General features: G+C 47.9%; 1 protein-coding gene across 4 annotated transcripts in view; it reads left to right on the top strand.

The window, feature by feature from the left end:
* Nucleotides 1-21,765, top strand: part of TTC23 (tetratricopeptide repeat domain 23) — a 101,946-nt gene that overhangs the window by 61,096 nt on the left and 19,085 nt on the right. For 3 of the 4 annotated variants that reach the window (XM_059371656.1, XM_059371657.1, XM_059371659.1), the window contains 3 exons: nt 4,665-4,770; nt 15,813-15,940; nt 20,604-20,753. In XM_059371656.1, the coding sequence (XP_059227639.1) occupies nt 4,665-4,770; nt 15,813-15,940; nt 20,604-20,753 (384 nt within the window). The remainder of the gene's footprint in view (nt 1-4,664; nt 4,771-15,812; nt 15,941-20,603; nt 20,754-21,765) is intronic. The other variant, XM_059371658.1, reaches the window with a different exon arrangement.

Raw genomic sequence — 21,765 nt, 5'->3', positions numbered from 1 at the left:
TCTCTGACTCTCAAGTAATACTTGATTATGTTGATTAGAAAATCATCATTCTGTAACTTTTCCTCTCTTAACAACCAGATATTAGATGAGAAAGGAGTGCAACTGGGAATCACAGGCCTTCGATTGAATCCTTGTCTTGCCATGGACCCCTCGATGTGACCTTTTCAGTTAGCTGCTTGATCTCCCAGATAATTCATTTTCCCCATCAGTAAATCGAGCTGTTGACATCACCTTTACGGCTCATTCCGTGACTCAGCGAGCAGGTGTATATGATTCACGGAGCACCATGGCTGACAAAGGTCGGTGCTGAACCAGTGTGAGTTTCCCCCCTTCCCACCATCCTCCCCAGTGCAAGCCTTCAGCTGTACAAAGAGATCCCACCAGCTACTGAGTTGGAGCCTGGTCTTGTCTTCCCCGTGAGTGTTCCTGTCCCCAGGGTAAAGAGACCCAGTTTAGGTCCGCAAATGTTCCTTGAGCGACTTGTGTACTCTCCACTTGGCTATGGGAGGGGAGATTTCTCTCTGAGTCAGTGATCTCCTACTTATTACCAAGTGAGAAAAGAATCTGTCCCTCCCTCTTGCCAAGAGCTGGGGTTCCGCCGTCAGAACCCTGCATGTTTTAAGTTGAGTGTTCACGTAATGGGGTCTGCTTGCCTAAGTAGAAGCATCCTTTTTACTAGTCATCAAGTTTTCTCTTCAAGAACGATTCCACATTTCACAAATCCAAGGGGACAGCCTCAGTTCGATAAGAGCCTGCCAGCCCCAACTCTGGCTGGGTCTATTGACAGCTGGCTTGGCCCTGCGGACTCCGTGGTTTCCCCCAGAAACGCACAGAAGGACCAGAAAGCAACAGCTGCTCTGTCCCTTGGCAAGGCTGGAGGTGGTTGGCCTTGTGAATGAGGTTTTTCAAGTAAGGACCTTGCTCGAAATGGGATATTAAAGGTTTGGTTTTGGCTTTTGTTATTAACCCAGTACAACACGCTAACAGCTTGAGATTTAGAAACATTAAACACTCCCTTCTCAGCTTCAAGACGACAGTTGATAAGCATATAACCATAAGATACTGAAGACAACAAAGAACGGGAGGAGAAATTTGAGCCCTGGGAGATTAATAAATAATGAGGAGCGAATAGACTCAAGCCACAGATCCCCAACGGGGCCCATTAGTTGGGCTCCTGCATAAAGCCAGACAGGCAGGCATGGCTCCTGTAATTCTGTTAACACTAACAACTAGTCCTTAAATGCTCTCAGATGTATACAACAGGGGTATTTATATTCTCGCAGCAAACAGAGCGTTGTTCCAGAATCGTGAGCAGTGGTTTAGTTTGGCAAATTGGGTAATCTAATCACTAGCTTTGTCAACTGCCTTTCTGCTTGCTCCCTAAGGAGGCCTCCCGTTCCCTGCAGAGCTGTGGTTCTCAATCTGCATCTCCCGGAGCCCTCCTGTTCCACAGAAGGTCTTTTGGGGGCAGCCGGGTGGGCGCAGCTAAGTGAACCTCCAGGCCCTCTCCACCTGCTTCGGGGAGAGTAGCTTTTAACTGCTCTGGTCTTTAGAGAACTTGGAAGATTGTGCTTGAAATGAAAGGGTTTGGGGGTTTTGTTTTGTTTTTTTGCTTTAAAACAGAAACTTGAACCTCAGCGGTGCCATGATGTTCCGATACCTTTTGTAAGTTACTTTTCTACCCACTGGTATGTTTCGGAAATGTAACCATGTTAATACCCCCGGTAGAATTCAATGCTCATATGAATAAACCGCAATAGATTCATCCCTCTTCTCGTGGTTGATTATATGATTCCTCTTTTTTCACCATTTGAAATAAGGCCTCAGTGAAGCTGAGAATTTTTTTTTTTTTTTAAGAACAGCAGTGAGGGGTGGGGGGCTCCTAGCTGGCCAGGAAGGGAAGAGACAGCAGGAGGGGGCCGATGGGTAGTGCGAAGGGGGGAGTGGAAAGGACTAGGAATTGTGTGGACGTGACCGAAGCAGGACCAGGTGTGATGAAGGACACAGTCTGGCTTGTAGAAAGCAGTTAAAAATGAAGGTAAGTTGAATGGGGTTGCATTAAATTAAACTAAATTCAATTTTACCGAATCCATGAGATACTTATCTTGCACATTTTAAACATCGTGGTTCCTTTTTCCTCCTGCATTCCCCCCCGCCACTAACTCCCTCAATGTCCAACCAGCGTATGGTTTTTAGAAGTTTCAAGAGCTCCAGATATAAATTAGATCAGGGATGGAGTTTCTGAAAAAACAATAAATGCTTCTATCAGTATCTCACACAGAAAAAAGTTGAGGTTATGACAATTTTGTGAAATTCAGATTAAGCTCTCAGGATCCACTTGCTTGATACTGTGCACAATTTTGCCCTTGGAAGATTTTGCTTTCTGTCTCCAGAAGCAAAAGGCGACCTACAGAGCTCTCAGAACGTGTGATTATTAAATTGAAAATAATTTTGATTATTATTTTTTTACATTGCCTTGAATTATAATAGTGAGTGGAAACTACATATGAAATCTTTTTTTATTTTGAATTTGGGTTTTCATCAATCTAAAGTATTGTGTGTATTAAAAGTATTTGTAACAATATGAGTTAAATCTTTTCTTGCATCACCAGGTGGTCTCCCCAGTGGTGGACTGTGGACACAGTTAGCCAGGGGAAGATCCCAAGTAAACAAGATTCAGTTTGCCTTTGGGGTGGGGCAAGCTTTTTTCTCTCTCTGTTTCCCTCTCTGCAAACCCTGACCGTGTGATGGTTTGACTCTATCCCCGTGGCTCCGATTGTCTTTACTTTTTGGAGTGTGCATTATTTGGAAAGCATTTCAGGTCAGAGCTCCAGGCCAAATTGAGGATAATGACTAATCGGTAGGTTGTTGGAATTACTTGATTCAATTTAGATACTTATTTATATCCTATAATAAGAAAAGTATTTTTAAAACATTGGATATTGTTAGTATTTACAAAAATGAAATTCTGGTTGTTCTAACACAACGATTAAAGTTATTATCAGCAATCTTGATTTGGAGTAGCCCTTATCATAAAAAGTCTAGAGCTAGTAACTCAGCTGATTTTCAGTATGACTAATGAGGCAGCAGTCTAGTTTCTACTCAGAAATGGGTTCAGCTGATCATCAGAGCCTCTATGTCTTTGCCATCTCACTGTTTGGTCTGGACTAGAAAGTTCTTTTCTTTTTTTCTTTTTTTTTTTTTTAAGATCTTATTATTTATTTGAGAGAGAATGAGCCATGGGGAGGGATTGGGAGAGAGAAGCAGACTCCCCGCTGAGCAGGGAGCCCACTGTGGGGCTCCATCCCAGGACCTGGAGATTGTGACCTAAGCCCAGGGCAGACATTTAACAGACTGAGCCACGCAGGCGCCCCTGGACTAGAAAGTTCTAATAGTATGGTTTTGTCTCCTAGGCCAGCTCCCATGGATTAGTCATAGCTCCTGAGGTCTGGGGGAAGTGTGCTGGCATCAATTAGTGATGTCTGCCACCAGGGTCCAGGGCTTAGGCGGGGGACAGGGAGGGGAGCAAATGTAAGGTCAGAGTATCAAGATCAGAGTCTTATCTCCATCCTTTATTAGCTGTGAGCTATCATGGGCAAGTCATCCATTCCACATCCTCAACTTTCCCAACTACAGAACATGGATAACAACAATTAAGAGAATTAAAATGGATACTACGAATGAGAAAGAAACCTTAGCTGCTGTTATCGTGTCTTGCCTATCCCATTCTGGAATTTCGCCTTTTAAATTTGCCGTATTTTAGTATTTCTGTCACCCTCTTGGCAGTTAATTGCGAACTACCTGGGATTTTGCATTAGTGCATTGTATGACATCATGCTCACTTCCCAGGCCTTTCCCTACTGCCCACACTTTCTAGCCGGGGCCCCTCCTGCCACAGGCAGTCAGTAATTATGTGTTTGTTGAATGAACATAAACCTGTTACTAATAGCGTTTTTAAAACTTTAAATGTTGACAGTCAGATGAATCTAGCTTTCTTTTTCATTTTTTTAAATTTTCTTTTGATTTGGAGAGATGCATTTTTCATTTTATTTGAGAGGATTGTTTTTATTTTATATTCAAGGGGTCATAGGTTTTATTTTTTTTTCTCTTAAAAAATTTTAAATTGAGCTTTATTTTCGAGGAACTGAGCTGTTTTCTGTGCTCTGGCAGCCCCATGGGCCAGTGTGAAGAGGATACAGGCCCGTAGGCTTGGTGGATCAGGCACTGGGGAGTCTGCGACCGCCTTCGGGGTCCCCCTTTCTGTGCTGAGCGCGGCCAGGGGCCTGGGCTCCCCCACTTCCTCTGCACATCACAGGCACTCTGTAACCCATCTCCTTCCTTCTGGAAACTTTCCTCCTCACCTCCCCATGCCCCCTCAGTTGACACCACACTACCACACTCCTAGGAGCCAAGACTTAAATGATTTACTTAGCGATGCGCCCTGGTCACAGCTTCAAGCCGTCTGGACCCAGCCTCTCCATCTCCACTTCCGCATGACTTTAAGATCCAGGTCTCCTAAGAATCGACTGTGCTTCACCATAAGTCATATTGTCTACCTGGCTTGAAAGTTCCTTGGCTTTCTGCTGATCACTCACTGCAAGACCAGTTCCCTATGGCTGCCACAAGCGAGTAGATAAACGTGTTTCTTCTTTCCCTGGTAACAGGCGCATCTCATCGTGCTGAGCAAAAACCCCTCTCAAGAGGAGGCAGCGGTCTCTGCGCATTTTGTCGCCCATGCTGCTGTAGCTTCTGGGAGTACCCAGCACCAAGGTGAGCGCAAACCTTCTGTGGGCGGGGCTTGCTGCCCGCTCTACGCCCCACCCTCCAACCACCCTGGTGCCTGCGCATGCGCTGCTGGGTCTGTAACCCGCTGAATTTAGGATGGGCGCACAGGTGGGCATGGTCTGTGACATAGGACCCTTGGAGACCTTTGGCGGCTTTATGTGGCCCTGCATAGCTGTTCCACTCCCTCAGCTGCAGCAGTGTTCTTTGGTTTCTGTCCTATTCGGCCTTTTTCTAATCTTTTATTTTCAAATCCAGTGAATTCTCCTCCAACCAGAGCTATTAAGAGCTCCAGAGAATCCATGCTGGGCTTACAGGGAAATCTGCTCTGCTTTCAAAGGTGATCTATTTTTAAAGATTGTTGTGGAGCTAGCTACTGTGGCAACAGATCTGGCTTGTCGGAACCCCAGCCCACAGACTTTCACAGGACTGGGCTTTCCATCAGGATGAACTTACATGGTTTCAGGAGTCCAAGAGGAAGTTGCTATTTATGACTCACATGGTTTTTCTTAGCCCCATGTAAAAGGTAGAGCAGCGAGCTTGGGGAGTTCTTTAATCCACAGTTCTGGACTCTGAACATACAGTATGCCTCTGTTGCTGGAGAACATGTATTCCAGTGACTTTTGGTGGGGGGGAGGCAGTCAGAATACTTAGAAATAAATAAAGAAGACCTATATGGGTATATTGCAAAATGTCAGATAAAAATAGTCATGTACTATAGTAAAATGAGATCCAGTGAGCCAGCAAGCCTAAAATTGAGATCCAGAATAATTGGGGTACAGGGTACAGGAGTTGGGCTAGGATGTCGAGGCTGGCGGGTAGGCAAAGACGAGGGGGACACCTCTATGAGCAGCTTGGTCTGTACAGACCCCTGGGTGAGGCAGGGGTTCCAGTCCAGGAAGGAGCTGGTGAAGGGGATTTCAGAGTTTTTCCATCCATCCATCCAACCTTAAGACTCTTTGTTCTGGTCTCCTTTTTGGAGCGGAGCAGCCTATCTAGGGATAGAGAGAGAAGGCTGGAAAACTTTCAGATCCTCTCTCCCCAGAACACTCCATATATAACAATCCACTACAAAACCTTCGAAGAGCCAGCAGTTTTTTAACCAGCTCATTGGTGCTAAAGTCTTTTAGTAGGGGAAAAGACCCTTTCACTCCCAACTAGTAATAAGATGCCAGTGCATGTTGGATGGAAATCCCTAGACTAGCAGGAGTCACAAATCTAAGTGTCTATAGGAATCAAGTAAGCCATATGAGTGACACAGAGAGTCACAACAATACAGTAGCAGCAGCAAGCGTAATCGTAAATGGTAGCTTCTGGTGATTGTAACGTTCAAGAGACCATGCAGAGGGCTGAGGACGGTAGCAACTGGAGAAGCCGTACCCTACCGAAAGTGAGCAGCGGCCTCTCTAGCCCATTACCACCAAGGGGAAGGCAGGCTTCTATGGCAGATCTGCCTTTTCAAGAGAAGGCAGAAATCTAGGTTTTTACGTGTAATTGATGCTAACTAACTCAAGTAAGTTTCAGACTCTGCATGGGGCAAAACAAATGTGAGGACCAGACCTGTAAATTCTGCCCCGGAGATCAGGTGTGTAATGAGTGCTTGTCAGACCCTTCCTGGTTTCCTCAAGGCCTCATGGGTTTCAGACAACTGGGTGGTTCTGGGGATGGAGGAGTCTTGGGAATGCCCAAGAGAAGGCCAAAGAGCTAGGGGCACCTGGGTGGCTCAGTCCGTTAAGCGTCTGCTTATCTCTGTCAAATAAATAAATGAAATCTTTAAAAAAAAAAAAAAAAGAAGAAGAAGAAGAATAGTGAATACAGGCGAGGAGAAACCCCAGACCCTGCCTACTGTGTCCACTAGTTTGAAAACTGCATCGGTCTCAATCCTCGTTCCCTCTGTGGTGAACGTGGAAAAGGCTGTGGCAAGTTGACTGACCTTGTGCAAGTCACCCAGTGCTGTGGGATCCGGAGTTTGATCCGGCTCTTACCCACAATGCCTAAGTGTGGTGCAGGCTGAGGGGACCTGTGTCACAGGCATGGAGTCAGCGTGCCTTTGGAAGCAGGGATGGGCTGGGCCCTGGCCAGCCAGGAGCTGCCATGGGAGTGGGCAGGTGCATTCCCACCACCTTTCAGGAAGCCCGGGTTTTCTAGTCGTCTCTCTCTTCATTCTTGCTCAATGCCCCCTAGCAAGAATGAAGGAAACAGACCCAAGCCTCTGCTGCCTCCAGCATGGGGAAAGGAAAGGGAGAAATTTGGAACTTATCTTTGTCTGAAAACTAAGGGGAGTTAAGGGGAGACCAGCCCCACCCCACCCCCAAGCGCGCGTGTGTGTGCACACACACACACACTCTCTCTCTCTCTTTCTGCTTGTCTTTTACCCAGGACAGCAGGACTGTGATGGACTTTAGTCCCTTTGCATCTAGAAATCCCAGCCAGATCCCCTGGGAACAAATCTGCATGTTCTGCCCAATGCCATGGAAATCCACAGGCACAAGGACCTCAGCCCTGCTTCCCTGTGCTTAAACCTATCTGTGCAGAATACATATTTTTTATTAAAAAGCATCATTAATTAGAAAAAAATTCTCATTTGGGGATCCTCTGTAACCTGCTCGCTAAATGCCCATTGAAGGCTTTGCCCTTGGACAGCCAGAACGCTCCTGGCCCAGAAGGCAGCGCGTTTCAGCCTCCACGCTCAAGCGAATCCCTTTGCCCTGTGCCTTTCCTGCATTCCTTATGCAGACAAAACTGCCCTAGAAGTCACGAAGGATTGGGATTGCATAAGGACTTCCAATTCAGGCTCCTGGAATGTCACTGACCTGAGCCTGGCCGGCTTCCCGGAGCAGCCATAGACAAACTTGGTATTAACAGCTTCTCCCAACCCCGCTGAGTGTTCAGGACATTGGCCTTGTGTTTATAACTCTTCTTCTAAAGGATATTAAAATGAAATGGGAGGAAGCCAAGTACATTTCAGCGTAAACCTTTGAGAGGCAGAGCCTGCCCAGCACAGACGGCCTTGTTTGGAAGTGGCTCCATCTACAGCCTGGGCTCTGTAGGGTCCAGACCTGGCAGGAGGGAAGGGGCCTGGTCAGAGCCTTGGGGGCCGCGGGGGTGGGATCCCTGGCCATGGGGACCAGACTCATGAGCGCGGGGTGCATTCCCAAGATAAATTCCCTGGCCCCCTCTTATCCTCGGCTCTCCCTACATTTTGCGCAGTAGACATGAATTATATGAGTATCGGAAGCTCGGCGTTGCCTCTTGATGGAAGTCTCGTGTTTTATAGACCTCCATGACCCTGCCTTCTCTCAACTCTCCCTCCTGCGGCCTGCCTTCTCAGCCTGCCGCTCTGCTGGGTCCCACCCCAGGAGCGGCCCACTCCCCACCCCCGGGGTTATAGATGCTCCTCTCCATGGCCTTGTGTGTCCCGTGGAGACAGGAAGCCAGACAGGCTCTGGAACACGCATACGCCCAGCTCCAGTGGACTCCTCCGACAGGTCACCTGGCTCCCTGGAACAGTCATAGTCAGGGGGCCTTCACCGGCCCGTGGCCCCCCTCAGCTGCCCCGGCTGGCCCCCTCGTCCCACCTCCACCCTGGGGAGGCCTCCGGGTGGGGTTTGTGGTACAGCCCTGCTGGTGGAAATGAGTGTGAGCCACGGCTGGCCACGCCCACCAACCTCTCTCCCTTCGTCTCCCTTCTTCCCCTCTCCATCCTCCTCCCTCCTCAGCCTTCCCAAAGTCCCCTTGAGCCCCATGGGCTCTGAGAGGCCCTTTCTCAGCTCTTAGTCACGGCCCATTTCTTGCTCCAAAATGCCCCGCCAGCCCGAGCCTGGCCTGCCTCTGAGCTCCTCAAGCAGATATTGGCATCCATGCCTGTTCTGGGCTTTCAAGGCCAGGTGAGGAAGGAAAAGCTGCAGGGAGCAAGCTGGGTGAGGCCAGAGAAGAACCCTTACCCTCTCTGCCACCATCTTTGTTTCCTCTCAGAAAAGTCTGGAAGGTATCTTACTTCACATCCCATCTAGAGGACTGAGGGCCAGGGCGTGTCCAGAGTCACTCTGCACGTTAGAAGCAAAGTAAGGCTTAGACAGAGGCCAGGTACTGCCTACTTCACCACGCTCCGGAACTGGAGATGAGTGACACTGTCCCCGGAGGGCCAAGGAGCCCAGAGGACAGACAGTGGGAGCTGCAGAGTCAACCGCTCTTGGGGGTAGTCCATGAGATGGGGTTGCCTCCTCCTCTCCCCAAGTCTGTGCTATTGATCTCTCTTCACAAAGGGACAACCTGGGGCAAACCGAAACCCGTCAAGCCTTGCTTACAAACTGCCTTTCATCTTTGCTTCTGAGAACAAAGTCTGTGACTTCAGTCCTCTGCTAGGGAAGACGAGGTACGTGCCCTCCGTGATATCCAGCTCTTCACTCTTCTACTGGCTAATAATTTGTCTTCAGAACTTCTCAGAAAAGTCTATGGTATTTATACCCTGACTTGGCTTCCAAAAGGATTTTTTTTTAATTATTTTATTTATTTATTTGAGAGAGAGACAGTGAGAGAGCATGAGCGAGGAGAAGGTCAGAGGAAGAAGCAGACTCCCCTTGGAGCTGGGAGCCCGATGCGGGACTCGATCCCGGGACTCCGAGACCATGACCTGAGCCGAAGGCAGCTGTCCAACCAACTGAGCCACCCAGGCGTCCCTTCCAAAAGGATTTTTAGGGCAGCTTCTGGAAAACATATATACTTCACCAGGTAGCAGGGACTGGAGGCTGCTGGATACCTGACCACCATGGGGTGGCCACTGCTGGGTGAGACTGTGAATGGTGGGGAGGTAGACATGGGGTCCGCTTCCTAGTGGCAAGAATATTGGAGGCAGGCAGATCCCCAAAGGGACTGAGCCCCTGACTGGGCCTGTGGGTGGCCTGGCACTATGTGGGCGCTTCAGGAACGCTCTCCCACGCAAGCCTCACCCAACCTGCCGCCATCTGGTCACCTCATGCTACTGAGGCAAACCTGCCCCCCACGGATGACTTTGGACTTCCTGGGATCACATGGCTAGTGAGTGGCAGGTGTGCCGCTCCTAGAAGCCATGTCCGGGGCCTGGGAAAGTGTTCTTCCCAAAGAGGGTGGGTCTCCCCTGTGGACCACACACCCCTACCAGGGCTGGTAGGTGGTCTCAGGGCAGCTGCCTGGGCAGAGCCCATGGGAGCCCTCAACAGGGTCTAAATGGGTCCCATCTGTTCGTTTGCTAGGTGACGGAGCTCCCCTGGGTTAACGCCAGGCTAGCTTCCCTGCGGTCCTTAAAGCTTTTGCTGGGAGTACGTGGTATAGATTCTTTCCCAAGACTGTTGACAAAAGAAAATTGTCACATCGTACATGCAGTCCTCCCTCTTAATGAAAGCTGCCCTCACTGTTCAGCTCTTGCCTTAGGACAACCTTAAGAAAATGAGCCCAGAATCACTGGAATTTGTTTTAATTAAAAGCCTCCTAACCTCCAGTGTGTCAGACTCTAACCACGCATTCCTCTTGCTCTTTAAAAGAAAAGTCTGGGAGGGCCTCCAAGAAACATTAAGCCCCTCTGCCCACGGGGCCACACTTTCTCCCTCGCGCTCACTCACAGACGGGCCTAAACATTGTGTTGCAGTGGAAACGGGAGAGGACTCCTGACCTGGGGACACCTGTGCCGCCGGGGCTCAGATTTACAAGCTAAGTCATGCTTCTGTGCTTTAGAAAATGACCTCATCTTCCGCCAAGGCCACCGGCATCAGGTTGCAGATGATTCTAGAAGAGGTTTTCCAAGTTGGGGGTGGTCATTGTGAGCGCACTGAAATGGCCGGCTCTGTGTGAACACACACCTGGCTTCACACACCAGGCACGAGGTCTGGGCTGGGCACGGCATCTCCCCACCCTGCTTGACCTTCTGTCTCTGTGGAAATCACTTGCCCACCATGGACCGCCAGGCAAATGCCCACTCCCAGAAGAACAGACTGCTCATCGGGGAGTCACTCCTTAGCTGTAGTGACAGGACAACTGTGCTCTCCCCATGAAGACTGATCATGTGGTTCGCAGGTCAGACACCTAATCTGGGAGTTAAACAGGTGAGGGAAACACATGAGAGTCTTGCAGTAAAGGAGTTTTCCTGTATCCTAGGTAAAAATAAAAGTCGTTTCAAATTTAGAGACAGGGAAGGCACCCACCCACAGGGTATGCCCAACACCTTCTTCTGTTCCCAAACTGAAGGCTCTTCTGATCGACAAGGGCCCGGACAGGATGCCTGATGTGTGGCCAACTTATATGGGCCAGCAGCTGTCAGAGAACCCCTCCCCCACCCACACCCCATCTGACCAGTGACCTTGCAGGCAGCACCTTCAGAGGGCAGACTCCAGGGCAAGGCCTGTCTCCGATGTCCCACCACCACCACACCAGGCTTGTGTTCACATCAGTAACCCCGCTGCCTTAATAAATAAATCACTTCTTCTCTCCCCTTCCTTCTCTCCCTCATTCTCACTCCCTCTTCCAGAAGTCCACATGTGCTAACAAGCATACTCAGGCCTGAGTCCAAGGTTGAGCCATTTACGTACTAGTTTGAATTAGGCCAATCAGCTCCCTCTCTCCCAGCATCTCTGTGAGATCAGCTACACTAAGGGAAAGGAGCAGGGGGCACTCAGGTCTAGGGGACCAGCTTAAATGGGGTACCCTCTAGAGGGGCAGCTGGTCAGCATGTGACTCCTGGGGGAAGGGATACGAAGAGGTAGCAGGACTTGGGGCTAGAAAGGTAAGAAGCTCAATTGCGTCCTCCTGTGTCTGAGAGACCAGCTCCTTACTCAGAAAGAGGAGGGAACTATTTCCACCCCTTTTGCCTCCTCCTCTGATTAGGACACCACTTCTGCCAAAGCCCAAGGTCGGAAACTCAGTCCTGCTTGCCCAGCCCCAACCGCTTCCTATATGCTTGACATCTGCCGGTCTTTACGGTAAGGACTCATCTCAGGGGAACAAGGCTGAGACTCAGAAAGATCTTTGGTCTTCAAGAAGGGCTCAGTTGCATTCTTTGGTTAATTCCCAATTAGACAGACTATTAAAAGAGCAAAAGCACTCCACTCCTAAATATCCCTGTTAATTTTTAGACCTGGAATGTTCATCTCTGTAATGCTTTTAAAATCAACAAAATAAATGCGACATCTTCCCCACATTTGCTGTCATGAGATTATCAGAGTAGCGAAAATTAATACTTAGCTTGCACATTAAATCCGTAATGCTTTCTCCCATGAGTGCACTACAAGTGAAGAGATTTTCTACTTGGTAGAATTGTCTGCTGGTCTAGTAGGGGACACACCCTCCCTCCCCCCATTGAGAGAAAGGAACAGGGGACTCCAGTTCAATCAACTTCTATCTCGCAACAAACTCTGGGGGCCGGCTGGCATGGACACCTCTCCAGAAAACTCCACCTCCCAACAGAATTCCTGCTTCTGTCTGGCAACTACGTAGGTGCCAACCGAAGTAAGTCTTGCAGAGAACTGAAACTTAAGTTGTTCTCAGACCTAACTTTTCTCTTGGTTGACTAGATTCGGTAGACGCATTACGCAGGTGTCTCCTTTCTTTTTTTTTTTTTTTTTTTTTTTTAAAGATTTTATTTATTTATTTGACAGAGAGAAATCACAAGTACACTGAGAGGCAGGCAGAGAGAGAGAGAGAGAAGGAAGCAGGCTCCCTGCTGAGCAGAGAGCCCCATGCGGGACTCGATCCCAGGACCCTGAGATCATGACCCGAGCCGAAGGCAGCGGCTTAACCCACTGAGCCACCCAGGCGCCCCAGGTGTCTCCTTTCTAAAAGAGATCACATGGCTAGTACTTGAGTCATTTCTTGAGACCAGTATGCTCAGTGTGAATTTCAGGTGTTCTCAAAACTCTCAAGGTGGGCACGAGGTGCTGATGAGCCCAGGCTTCTGTGCCTTTTGACCACTCTTCCTTTTCATAGTGCTCCTGTCCTGTTAACGTCTCAATGTCCACCTCTGCTTCTGGTGTCCCTGCTGGTCAGCCTTGTGAGGGCAACAGAGGTCGTCCATAACCATGATCCTCCAAGCTGTCCCTGAATTCAAATGATGACCATTTGCAAAGCACGGACTAGGGGTTAGACATGTCCTCAGTTGTTGATATGCATGAATCCACTTACTCTGACAACCCTACAAAGAAGATGCTAGTGTTATATCCCCCTTTCCAGATGGGGGCATTGAGGTCAGTGACTTGTAGAAAATGGCAATAATCATCTTGGACAACTAGATGACATCAGAGCCAGCACCTGAACCCAAGCCCCCGCCGAGTACAACCTCAGGAACAGCCACCTTCTTTGGACAGGCTGGTCCAATTCCTGTTCTTCCGTGACTTCTGGAATGCTGTATTCATGCGGGCCTCTTTGGAAGCCTCTGGCACTCATGTCACAATAGGAGCAAAATGAATTCAAGGGGGGGATCCTTTGGAAAAGTTATTAAAATAGAGAAGACACTAGCTGGTCTAATCAAGAAAATAGCAAGGACACACAAATGCAAAATTGGAGGTGATAAAGGGGAAATAAGCTGATGCAGAGGAAATGCAAAGAAGCAGAAGATTGTGTTTTATCTTTTTGCTCATATGTATTTACACTAAATGATACACATGAGATTTCCGAGAGGCGATGTCCAGTCGGCCACTGTACACGTGGGTCATCGTCTTCTCCGGCAAATGTTGCATGTTTGTCATGTGTCGCCATGAGGTCGTCTCCAGCAGGGGCTTCTGCGGGAGTCCCATGTTCCCGGGAGAGGAAGATACTGCCTTTTCCTCTGCCAGAACAGGTGTTGGTGGTCCTGCTTGCTACTTGTATTAGTTAATAAAATTCTCCCGGCACACAGTCACGTCCATTCATTGACGTGTTACCATTCGTTTATGGAAGCTTTGGTGCCTCGACAGCAGAGGTGAATAGCTGAGACAGAGCCCATGTGCCCCCCAAAGCCTAAAATATTTACCATCTGGTCCTTCACAGAAGACGTTGGCTGATGCCTGTGCTGGAGCCCTCTGATTTCTCCAGTTTCAGACTCATTCCCAGTTAATTTCTTGGCTCAGAATTTCCAAACCAAGTAGTTGATATTGATTCAGAACTCACTCATGGGGGCGCTTGGGTGGCACAGTGGGTTAAAGCCTCTGCCTTCGGCTCAGGTCATGATCCCAGAGTCCTGGGATGGAGCCCCACATCAGGCTCTCTGCTCAGCAGGGAGCCTGCTTCCCTTCCTCTCTCTCTGCCTGCCTCTCTGCCTGCTTGTGATCTCTGTCTGTCAAATAAATAAATAAAATCTAAAAAAAAAAAAGAACTCACTCATGTACCTGCCCCATATATGCTATCCCCATTTCAGATGCTCTGTTTCTAGCCACCGATGGCCTCTGGTGGGTGGGACAACTGTGAGGCCTCACCTTGGACCATACAATTGCTTTTATCTTATTGTAGGGATTCCTGACTGTGTTAGCTTTCTTCTGCTGCATAACCAATGACAATTGCTTAAACCCATTGGAACGGAAGGAACTAAGAAACTCAGTTCCTTATGTCAGAAGTCTTAAAGCCCCATTTTCTTGCTGGTTATTGGCCAGGGACCTCCCTTAGCACCTACAGGCCACTCTTGGGTCCTCATACCATGGTTCCTTCCATCTCACCAATGGAGAACCTCGTTGTCCAATCCCTCTTATGCTTTGAATCTCTCTGGCTGCCTTTTCTGCTACCAGCTGGAGAAAACTCGGCTTTGAAAGGGATCAGGTGAGTCGCTAAAGCCCAAGGGATAATCTCACTTCCTTAAAGTCAACCATGTCATTTCATATAACCTCATCACAGGAGTAATAGCTCATCCCATCGGGCAAGTCCCACCCACCATCACAGGCAAGGGATTCTACGAAGGCGAGAGGCATACGGCGCCATCCTAGAATTCTGCCCAGCACACTGGCTTTTTGTCAGGAGCTCTATTCCATCTTCTTCTTCTTCTTTTTTTTTTTTTTAAGATTTTTATTTATTTATTTGACAGATGGAGATCACAAGTAAGCAGAGAGGCAGGCAGAGAGAGAGGAGGAAGCAGGCTCCCCGCTGAGCAGAGAGCCCGATGTGGGGCTCTATCCCAGGACCCTGAGATCATGACCTGAGCCGAAGGCAGAGGCTTTAACCCACTGAGCCACCCAGGCACCCCTTTATTCCATCTTCTTACCACACTGAGTCCTCAGGCTTCATCTCTAGTCCTCATCCTCGTAGAATAGACCCTCATGAACCATTCAGGTTCAACCCCCACTCATTGCTCCGGCTTCTAGTTCCTTCTTCATTTTCTTTCTTTCTTTTTTTTTTTTTTTTTAAGATTTTTATTTATTTATTTGACAGACAGAGATCACAAGTAGGCAGAGAGGTAGGCAGAGAGAGGAGGAAGCAGGCTTCCCGCTGAGCAGAGAGCCCGATGCGGGGCTCGATCCCAGGACTCTGGGATCATGACCTGAGCTGAAGGCAGAGACTGTAACCCACTGAGCCACCCAGGTGCCCCCCTTCTTCATTTTCTATACCTGAGGTTTTCCTTTTCTTGCTTTCAAGGTTGGCATACATTTAAAAACATGCTCATCATATTATGACCGGTATGTTTATGTGTTTGGAATGGTTGGGTGTCTTCTTTCAGTGGCGTGTCAGCCATATTTTCCCAAATGTTAATGTTGTAGAACTATTAGTTCTAAGATAACAAAGTCCATGGAAGCCCTACCAGAGTTACAGGAAGAAGTAATGGTTAATCAGCCTGAAAATGATACCAGAGTGTCCAGGTCTGGGGAATGTTTTCTCCGTTGGCATTAGCTTTGCTCACCATGTTGCTGGGAGAGCTAAAATGTATGAAAACCAAGGAACCTCAATTGCCGTATCCTTCTGAGACCTCAATCTTTCCTGAAAAAATGGGCAGATTAGCTCAGTCCTCTTGTCAGATCATTCAGCACCACTAAAAGCATGTTTATCCTGCCCCCATTTCAACTCAGCAAGCAATCTTCAAATGTCATTATGATGCTTTTCTTCAGATATGGCCGAGCAGTATTTTCAGGAGAGCATGGCAAACCTTAAGGATGCTGAAGGGACGGGAAAGGCCAAATTTCTTTCAATTCAAGATGATTATTGCCATTTTCTACAAGCCACTGGACAAAAAGAGGTAAGTGAGTTTGGCCCACAGTCAAGTACTCTGTACTCCATGCACATGAGTTGACATCCAAAAGGCCGCTCCTTCGTGCTGCAAACATCTGTTAAGCTCACTATGTCCGAGGCATGTGCCAGACTCCATGGGGACAGGGGTAGATAATCCCAGGAGGCCTCTCTTGGGCCCCTCCCAGATACTTAGCCTTGGGAAATGAAAACTATTCCTGAGAATATAGATCCCATGGCCCCCAGCCTCCACAGAGGATCCTAAAAGACTAGAAACCTTGGAAACCCAGTGGGCAGACCCTGCTTCTCACAGCCTGTGGTGACCATTAATGGGGCTGATCCCTGTCTCCTTATTTTGGGTTATGGATGGAATTTACATCCCTAATGAGAGCTACACAGCACAGAAGTTACAGCGCACAGTCCATGGAACCATACAAGCATGCTTTTTTATGGCTTGTAAAAATGGAACAAGACCCAGAGTTTATATTCACTGGTAATTAAACCCTTGGGAACATATTCTATGCAGAGCCAAACAGCTACCAGAAAGCCGCTTGCTGTGGCTTGAGATATATATGTATGTATGTACGTGTGTGTGTATATATATATATTTTTTCATATCGATATGTATATATATATAATTTTTTTTCAAATGAATCTATCAAAGCAAATCCTTGAGATGAAAAGCTTGTATTTCCTCTGCTGGTCTGTAGAGTTAACCCCCTACCCTTCTCTCAATGGGCAGGAGCTTAAGGAACATGGGTTTTTAATCTAGAAGCACCCATGTTCATCAGGCCAAAGTAGGACCACAGTAGCCATAACGAATGGGAGTTTGCATATTTTTCTAGATCACCTTACTGAGTAGAAAGGGACCTTCCAGGGACCTCAGCTTCTAGAATATCTGGAGAAGTTCTATGGAGAGCACGTGGGTCAGGAGTCTAGAGGGGAGGTGGGGAAGTCTGCTCACGTCATGCCTTACCCCTTCCAGCTCATCGGTCATTTTTATCTCCAGAATGTACTGGTTGTCATGTCCACCTCCGCCAGTCATCACCTCCTGCCTGGACCGCGTGAACAGACTCTGGTCCCCCAGCTGCCTTTTCCACTCTTGCCTTTTACTCATCCATTCTGAATAAGGAAGCGATGGTGACCTTTTCAAAACACAGATCTGATCAGCGAACCCCCGTTGGCAAAATACTCCAGTGGCTGCTCAGTGCCCTTAAAATAAATCAGAATTCTGTACGTTTCACCACACCTTCAACGCGATCTGGATTCCGCTGACATTTCCGGTCTTAGTTCCATTCCATCCCTTAGTCTGCTCAGTTTCGGGCCACATTGGCCTTTTAATCCTCACTCCCAGGAGCGGCCAGCTCTTGTTTCCAGCTCGTGGAAAGCTCTTCTTCGCTGGTCTGGCGAGTGCGGATCCATTCTGAGCGCTCATCCGCTGGCCTAAGTCCTTTCCCCAGGCTTCATTAGATTCTTCCCATTATTGTACATCATGGAATCCTTTTGACACAATAATAAGATAAGGGGTGCTTCGTTGGCACAGTCCCTTGAACATCCGACCCTTGGTTTCAGGCCAAGTCATGATCTTGGAGTCGTGAGATCGAGCCCCCTGTAGGACTCCGTGCTAGTCGCGGAGATTCTCTCTCCCTCTCCCCCTCCCACTCATGCTCTCTCTCTCTCAAAAATAAATGATTATTAAAAAAATATGAAAGGCATGGTATAGGAATAATATAACAATATAATAAGAATAGTAAGTTATGTGTGGACGTGTACTACCTATCCCCTGACTGGACTGGATTTCATAAGAGTAGGGACCCTTTTGCTGGTGATGGGGAGACATGAGCAGCTGGGTGGGTGAAGGCTTGGCTCTGGGTCACCTGACTGCTCTGGCTGCCACAAGGCATCTGCCCTCCCCCTTCCTGCCCCCCGTTCTTGTCTGGCTTCCTGCCCTGGTGTCTGTCACTGACGCCACACTTCACTGCCCTTGCCCTAGTCACCCAGATCAGTGGTATTGAACTAAAGATGTACCTCGCTCCCCTCGGCTTCCTTGGGAGATTTTAGCAAACTGGCTCTTTTGCTCAGTCCCCTGCCAGCCCTTCTGGTGCCCTGGTAGGAATAGAAAAAGCTGCCTCTTCCTCGGGTGGCTGCAGCTCATGCCAGAGCACACACAGGCTAGATTTCAACTGTTCTCGCTCTCCTGCCCTTGTGCAGGACACAACCTGCCCCACCAGACATGGCAGCCTTGCACGGTGCTCAATGTGGTCGCAGCCCTCTCCCTGTGAGTACTCACAGGGGGTGGCCAACAATGTTGGGCCCCGAGGACAGTCCCAGGCATGAGCATGGGACTGTGCTCAGACCACCCAAGGTGTGGACACTGCCCCTACATGGGCTAGAGCCCTGTGCTAGCAGGAAGGTGATCTTTGGGAAGGAAAATGCCTTTAAAGGTAAAATGTAAGTGAAGGTCACTCTGTCGCAGATTAAGACATGTGTGGGCTTATCTTCTAGCTTCATGCTCGATCACCTTCTACTCTTTCCTGCTTTCCTGCTCAAGAACCTTCTCCAGCTTCTTATTTCCTATAGGAAAATCCAGACTCCAAACCCTGGCATGAAGGCCCTCCACCAACCACCAGCCTGGTCCGTGACTCCCCGCCTCGTCTCCCCCCTGCTCTACTCTTCCCCCTGCAGTCAGATGAGCCCGCTGGCGGGCCTTGCCCTTCTCCCACCTCACCCTTGGGCTCCCAGTTTCCCATGTAACCTCTCCTCAGCCCACACAGGTCCTAGTTTTCCTTCATTCCTCTCCATTATGCTGTTCTGCCTCTCACAGAGGGACGCTGTCTCTGTTCCCACCCATGTGACCTCTCTTCCATTGCCCTCTCCAACCGGCCATTCAAGTTCATGCACGTCTACCTCTAGATTCCCCCGTCAGGCTAGAGATGGCATCGAAAACCTCGTTTAGCAAGAAGAGTCTGGCTCTTCTTTCCATCACTGGCTCCTCAAAACCTGACGACCAATTTCCATGGAAAGCTGCCAAGCCCAACACCCACACCTTGCCAAATCCTCGTTCACAGATGCTGGGGGTGGGGCGGGGACGGGACGTACAAGGGACTTAATGGGCTTCAGCATCAGGCAAGTTCCCCACACACCAAGGTAGGTCACACACTTCACAATTTACAGTTTCTCTCCTCCAAGTGTGATTTCATCTTTCCGTGAAGAAATTGTTTCTGCCTTATCGGTGCCTTGGCCATTTCACACCCCACACCCCACTCCTAGCACTTAACTCGTATTATTGCCTGTAAACTGAGTAAAGCTTTGCCAGCTCTTTCTATCTGTGGAAGGCTTATCAGGATGCCTTCAGGGCTGTATGGGGAAGCTCTTTAACTGGTTCCAGCCTTATTTGGCTCTGAAATTCAGTGTTTGTATCTCGTAGCCATAATCATGCTTTTGTGGACGTACAAGACCATGGAAGAACTTCAGGAGACATGTGGGCAATGGACAGGCAGGGCTCCCTCTGTATGTCTTGGGGTCTGACTGAAGAGATTAATATCAGAAGATCCTGGTTTCTGACCAACGCAGGTGTTCTATTTGATGTTGGCGTAAATAAATCTGATAAAGCACACAAAATGTCAAATATATTCAATTTTTTTTTTTTTTGCCATGTTAGAATGTTTGCTTTTGGTTTCCTCAAGTATTTCTTATGAGAAATAGAAATGTCTGGAATATGTTCTGGGTGTTTTTTAAGTACATGAATTGCCAGGAAACTCTAATTTTCACTTACGTAAGAATGTCACTGTGTGCAGAGGAAAAAGAGCCTGCAACTGAAAAGGATTAAAATTATGGGCCAGATTCAGGTCCCAGGTCAAACACTGGGGAGCGGTCTGATCCAGAACAAGTTTCTCGACTGCTCTGTGCCTTAGTTTCCTTCTCTGTTCAGTGAGGATTAATACTTATCTGAAAGACAGAATTAAATGAGCTCACGCATGTAAACTGCTCAGCGCAGTTACCTGCTAGCTTCTGTTCTTACTACTCAGCTAAAATGAATTCCCGTAATACCTGGGGTGGCTTTGTTCTCCATGTGTCCATTGTGCGTTCTCTCTCCATGGTTAACATCTCCCTGCCTCATATATGCCATTTCCTGTGTCCTGTTTAGGGAAAGTAGGCTCAGCTCAAGGACACAACCCAAACCCAAATCCCTGAAGAGTGAAAATACACATCAGTTACAACATTTTCTTTTATTTACTCATTTGAGAGGGAGAGCATGGGCAGGGGAGAGGCAGAGGCAGATCGACTCCCCACTGAGCCGAGAGCCCAATGTGGGGCTCAGTTCCCAGACCCGGAGATTGTGACAGAAGCTGAAGGCAGCCACCCAACCGACTGAGCCACACAGGCACCCCCATTTTCTTTTTTAAAAAGATTTATTTATTTATTTGAGAGAGAGAGAGAGAGAGAGCCTGTGAGTGGTGGGGGAAAGGGCAGAGGGAGAGAACATCCCAGCAGACTCATGCTGACTGTGGAGCCCAATGCCGGGCTCGATTCCCTGAGCCGAATCCAAGAGTCAGACTCTTAATGGACTGAGCCACCCGGCTGTCCCCAGTTACATCCTTTTCTTAAGGAGCGTTGATCTTTATGAGCCTTTGAACTTTCTAACCAAACTTTAACCTTTGTTCCTATCACAGAAAGCAACCTCGATCCTGAGAGAGTCCCTAGAAGCCAAAGTGGCAGTGTGTGGCGATCTCAGTCCCGAGGTGGCCGAGACCTACAGGCTGTTGGGTGGGGCCGACCTGGCCCAGGGGAACCACGCTGGGGCCCACAGGAAACTGAAGAAGGTAAAGCTGGACTCAATACTAACCTGGCGAAACCCTCCCCACGGCGAACTTTCTCTCCCTCTACCATTCTGTTTTTAAGTGAAACTTTATCAGGGGCTCATTTAAGTAAGATGACCACTTCTGCGGCCAAGCTAAGCCAACACTTCTTGGATAAACAGCGATTTTTTAATTATAGCATGCAGTTATTTTCAAATTTTTGCCTAGGGCCATTCATCAGTCTTTTATTTTATTGTACTCTTTTTGTAGAGTCAGTTTATGGAGGAATTCTTGAATTCTTGTGTGTGTTCTTCTAGTTGCTTTTTAAATTGGGGATTTGTTTGTGTGGAAGGTGTGAGGTAAGGATCTAATACTATCTTTTTTCAAATGGATACCCAGTTGCCCAGCACCCTTTGTCAAAGAACCCACCTATTCTTCAGTGATTTGAAAGAACACGTTCATCATGTACTACACTTATGTGTATGCTAGAGTGGATTTCTGGATTTCTGGTCTCTTCCATTTCTGGTCTCTTCCATTTGTCTTTTTGTTTATTCGAATTCCAGTGCCTCATTGTCTTAATTATAGAGATTTCACAGCGTGATTTAATAGCTGGTAGAACACCACTCCCCTCAGGGTTTTTTATCTCCCTAGAGTATCAGGTTTTCTAAACATTTTTGCATATTTATTTTTCCACATGAATTTTAGTATCAACCTGTCTAGCTCCATAAGAAGTTTGGTGGTATTTTTTGGAGGATCATGTTATTTATAAACTTCTGGAAGACTGAGAACAAGGGATGTCTTTATATTTGTTCATGTCTACTTATGGATCATTCAGGCACATTTTAAAGTGTTCCCTGTATAAATTCTGCACATTTCTTATTAGGCTGATTTCTAAACATTTCCTCTTCCTTAATCATAATGCTGTTATAAATGGAGTTCTATCTAGTATTATATGTATGTGTGTGTATATGTGTATGCAAACTGTTGGTTTCTCTCTGTTAATTTTATTTTGCTATCTTGCTTAATTCTTTTCTTG

The sequence above is a fragment of the Mustela nigripes genome, chromosome 13 (assembly GCF_022355385.1).
Source record: "Mustela nigripes isolate SB6536 chromosome 13, MUSNIG.SB6536, whole genome shotgun sequence".
Taxonomy (NCBI): Eukaryota; Metazoa; Chordata; class Mammalia; order Carnivora; family Mustelidae; genus Mustela; species Mustela nigripes.
Note: the sequence above shows the minus strand (reverse complement) of the source record. Positions and strands in the feature narration are given on the sequence as shown.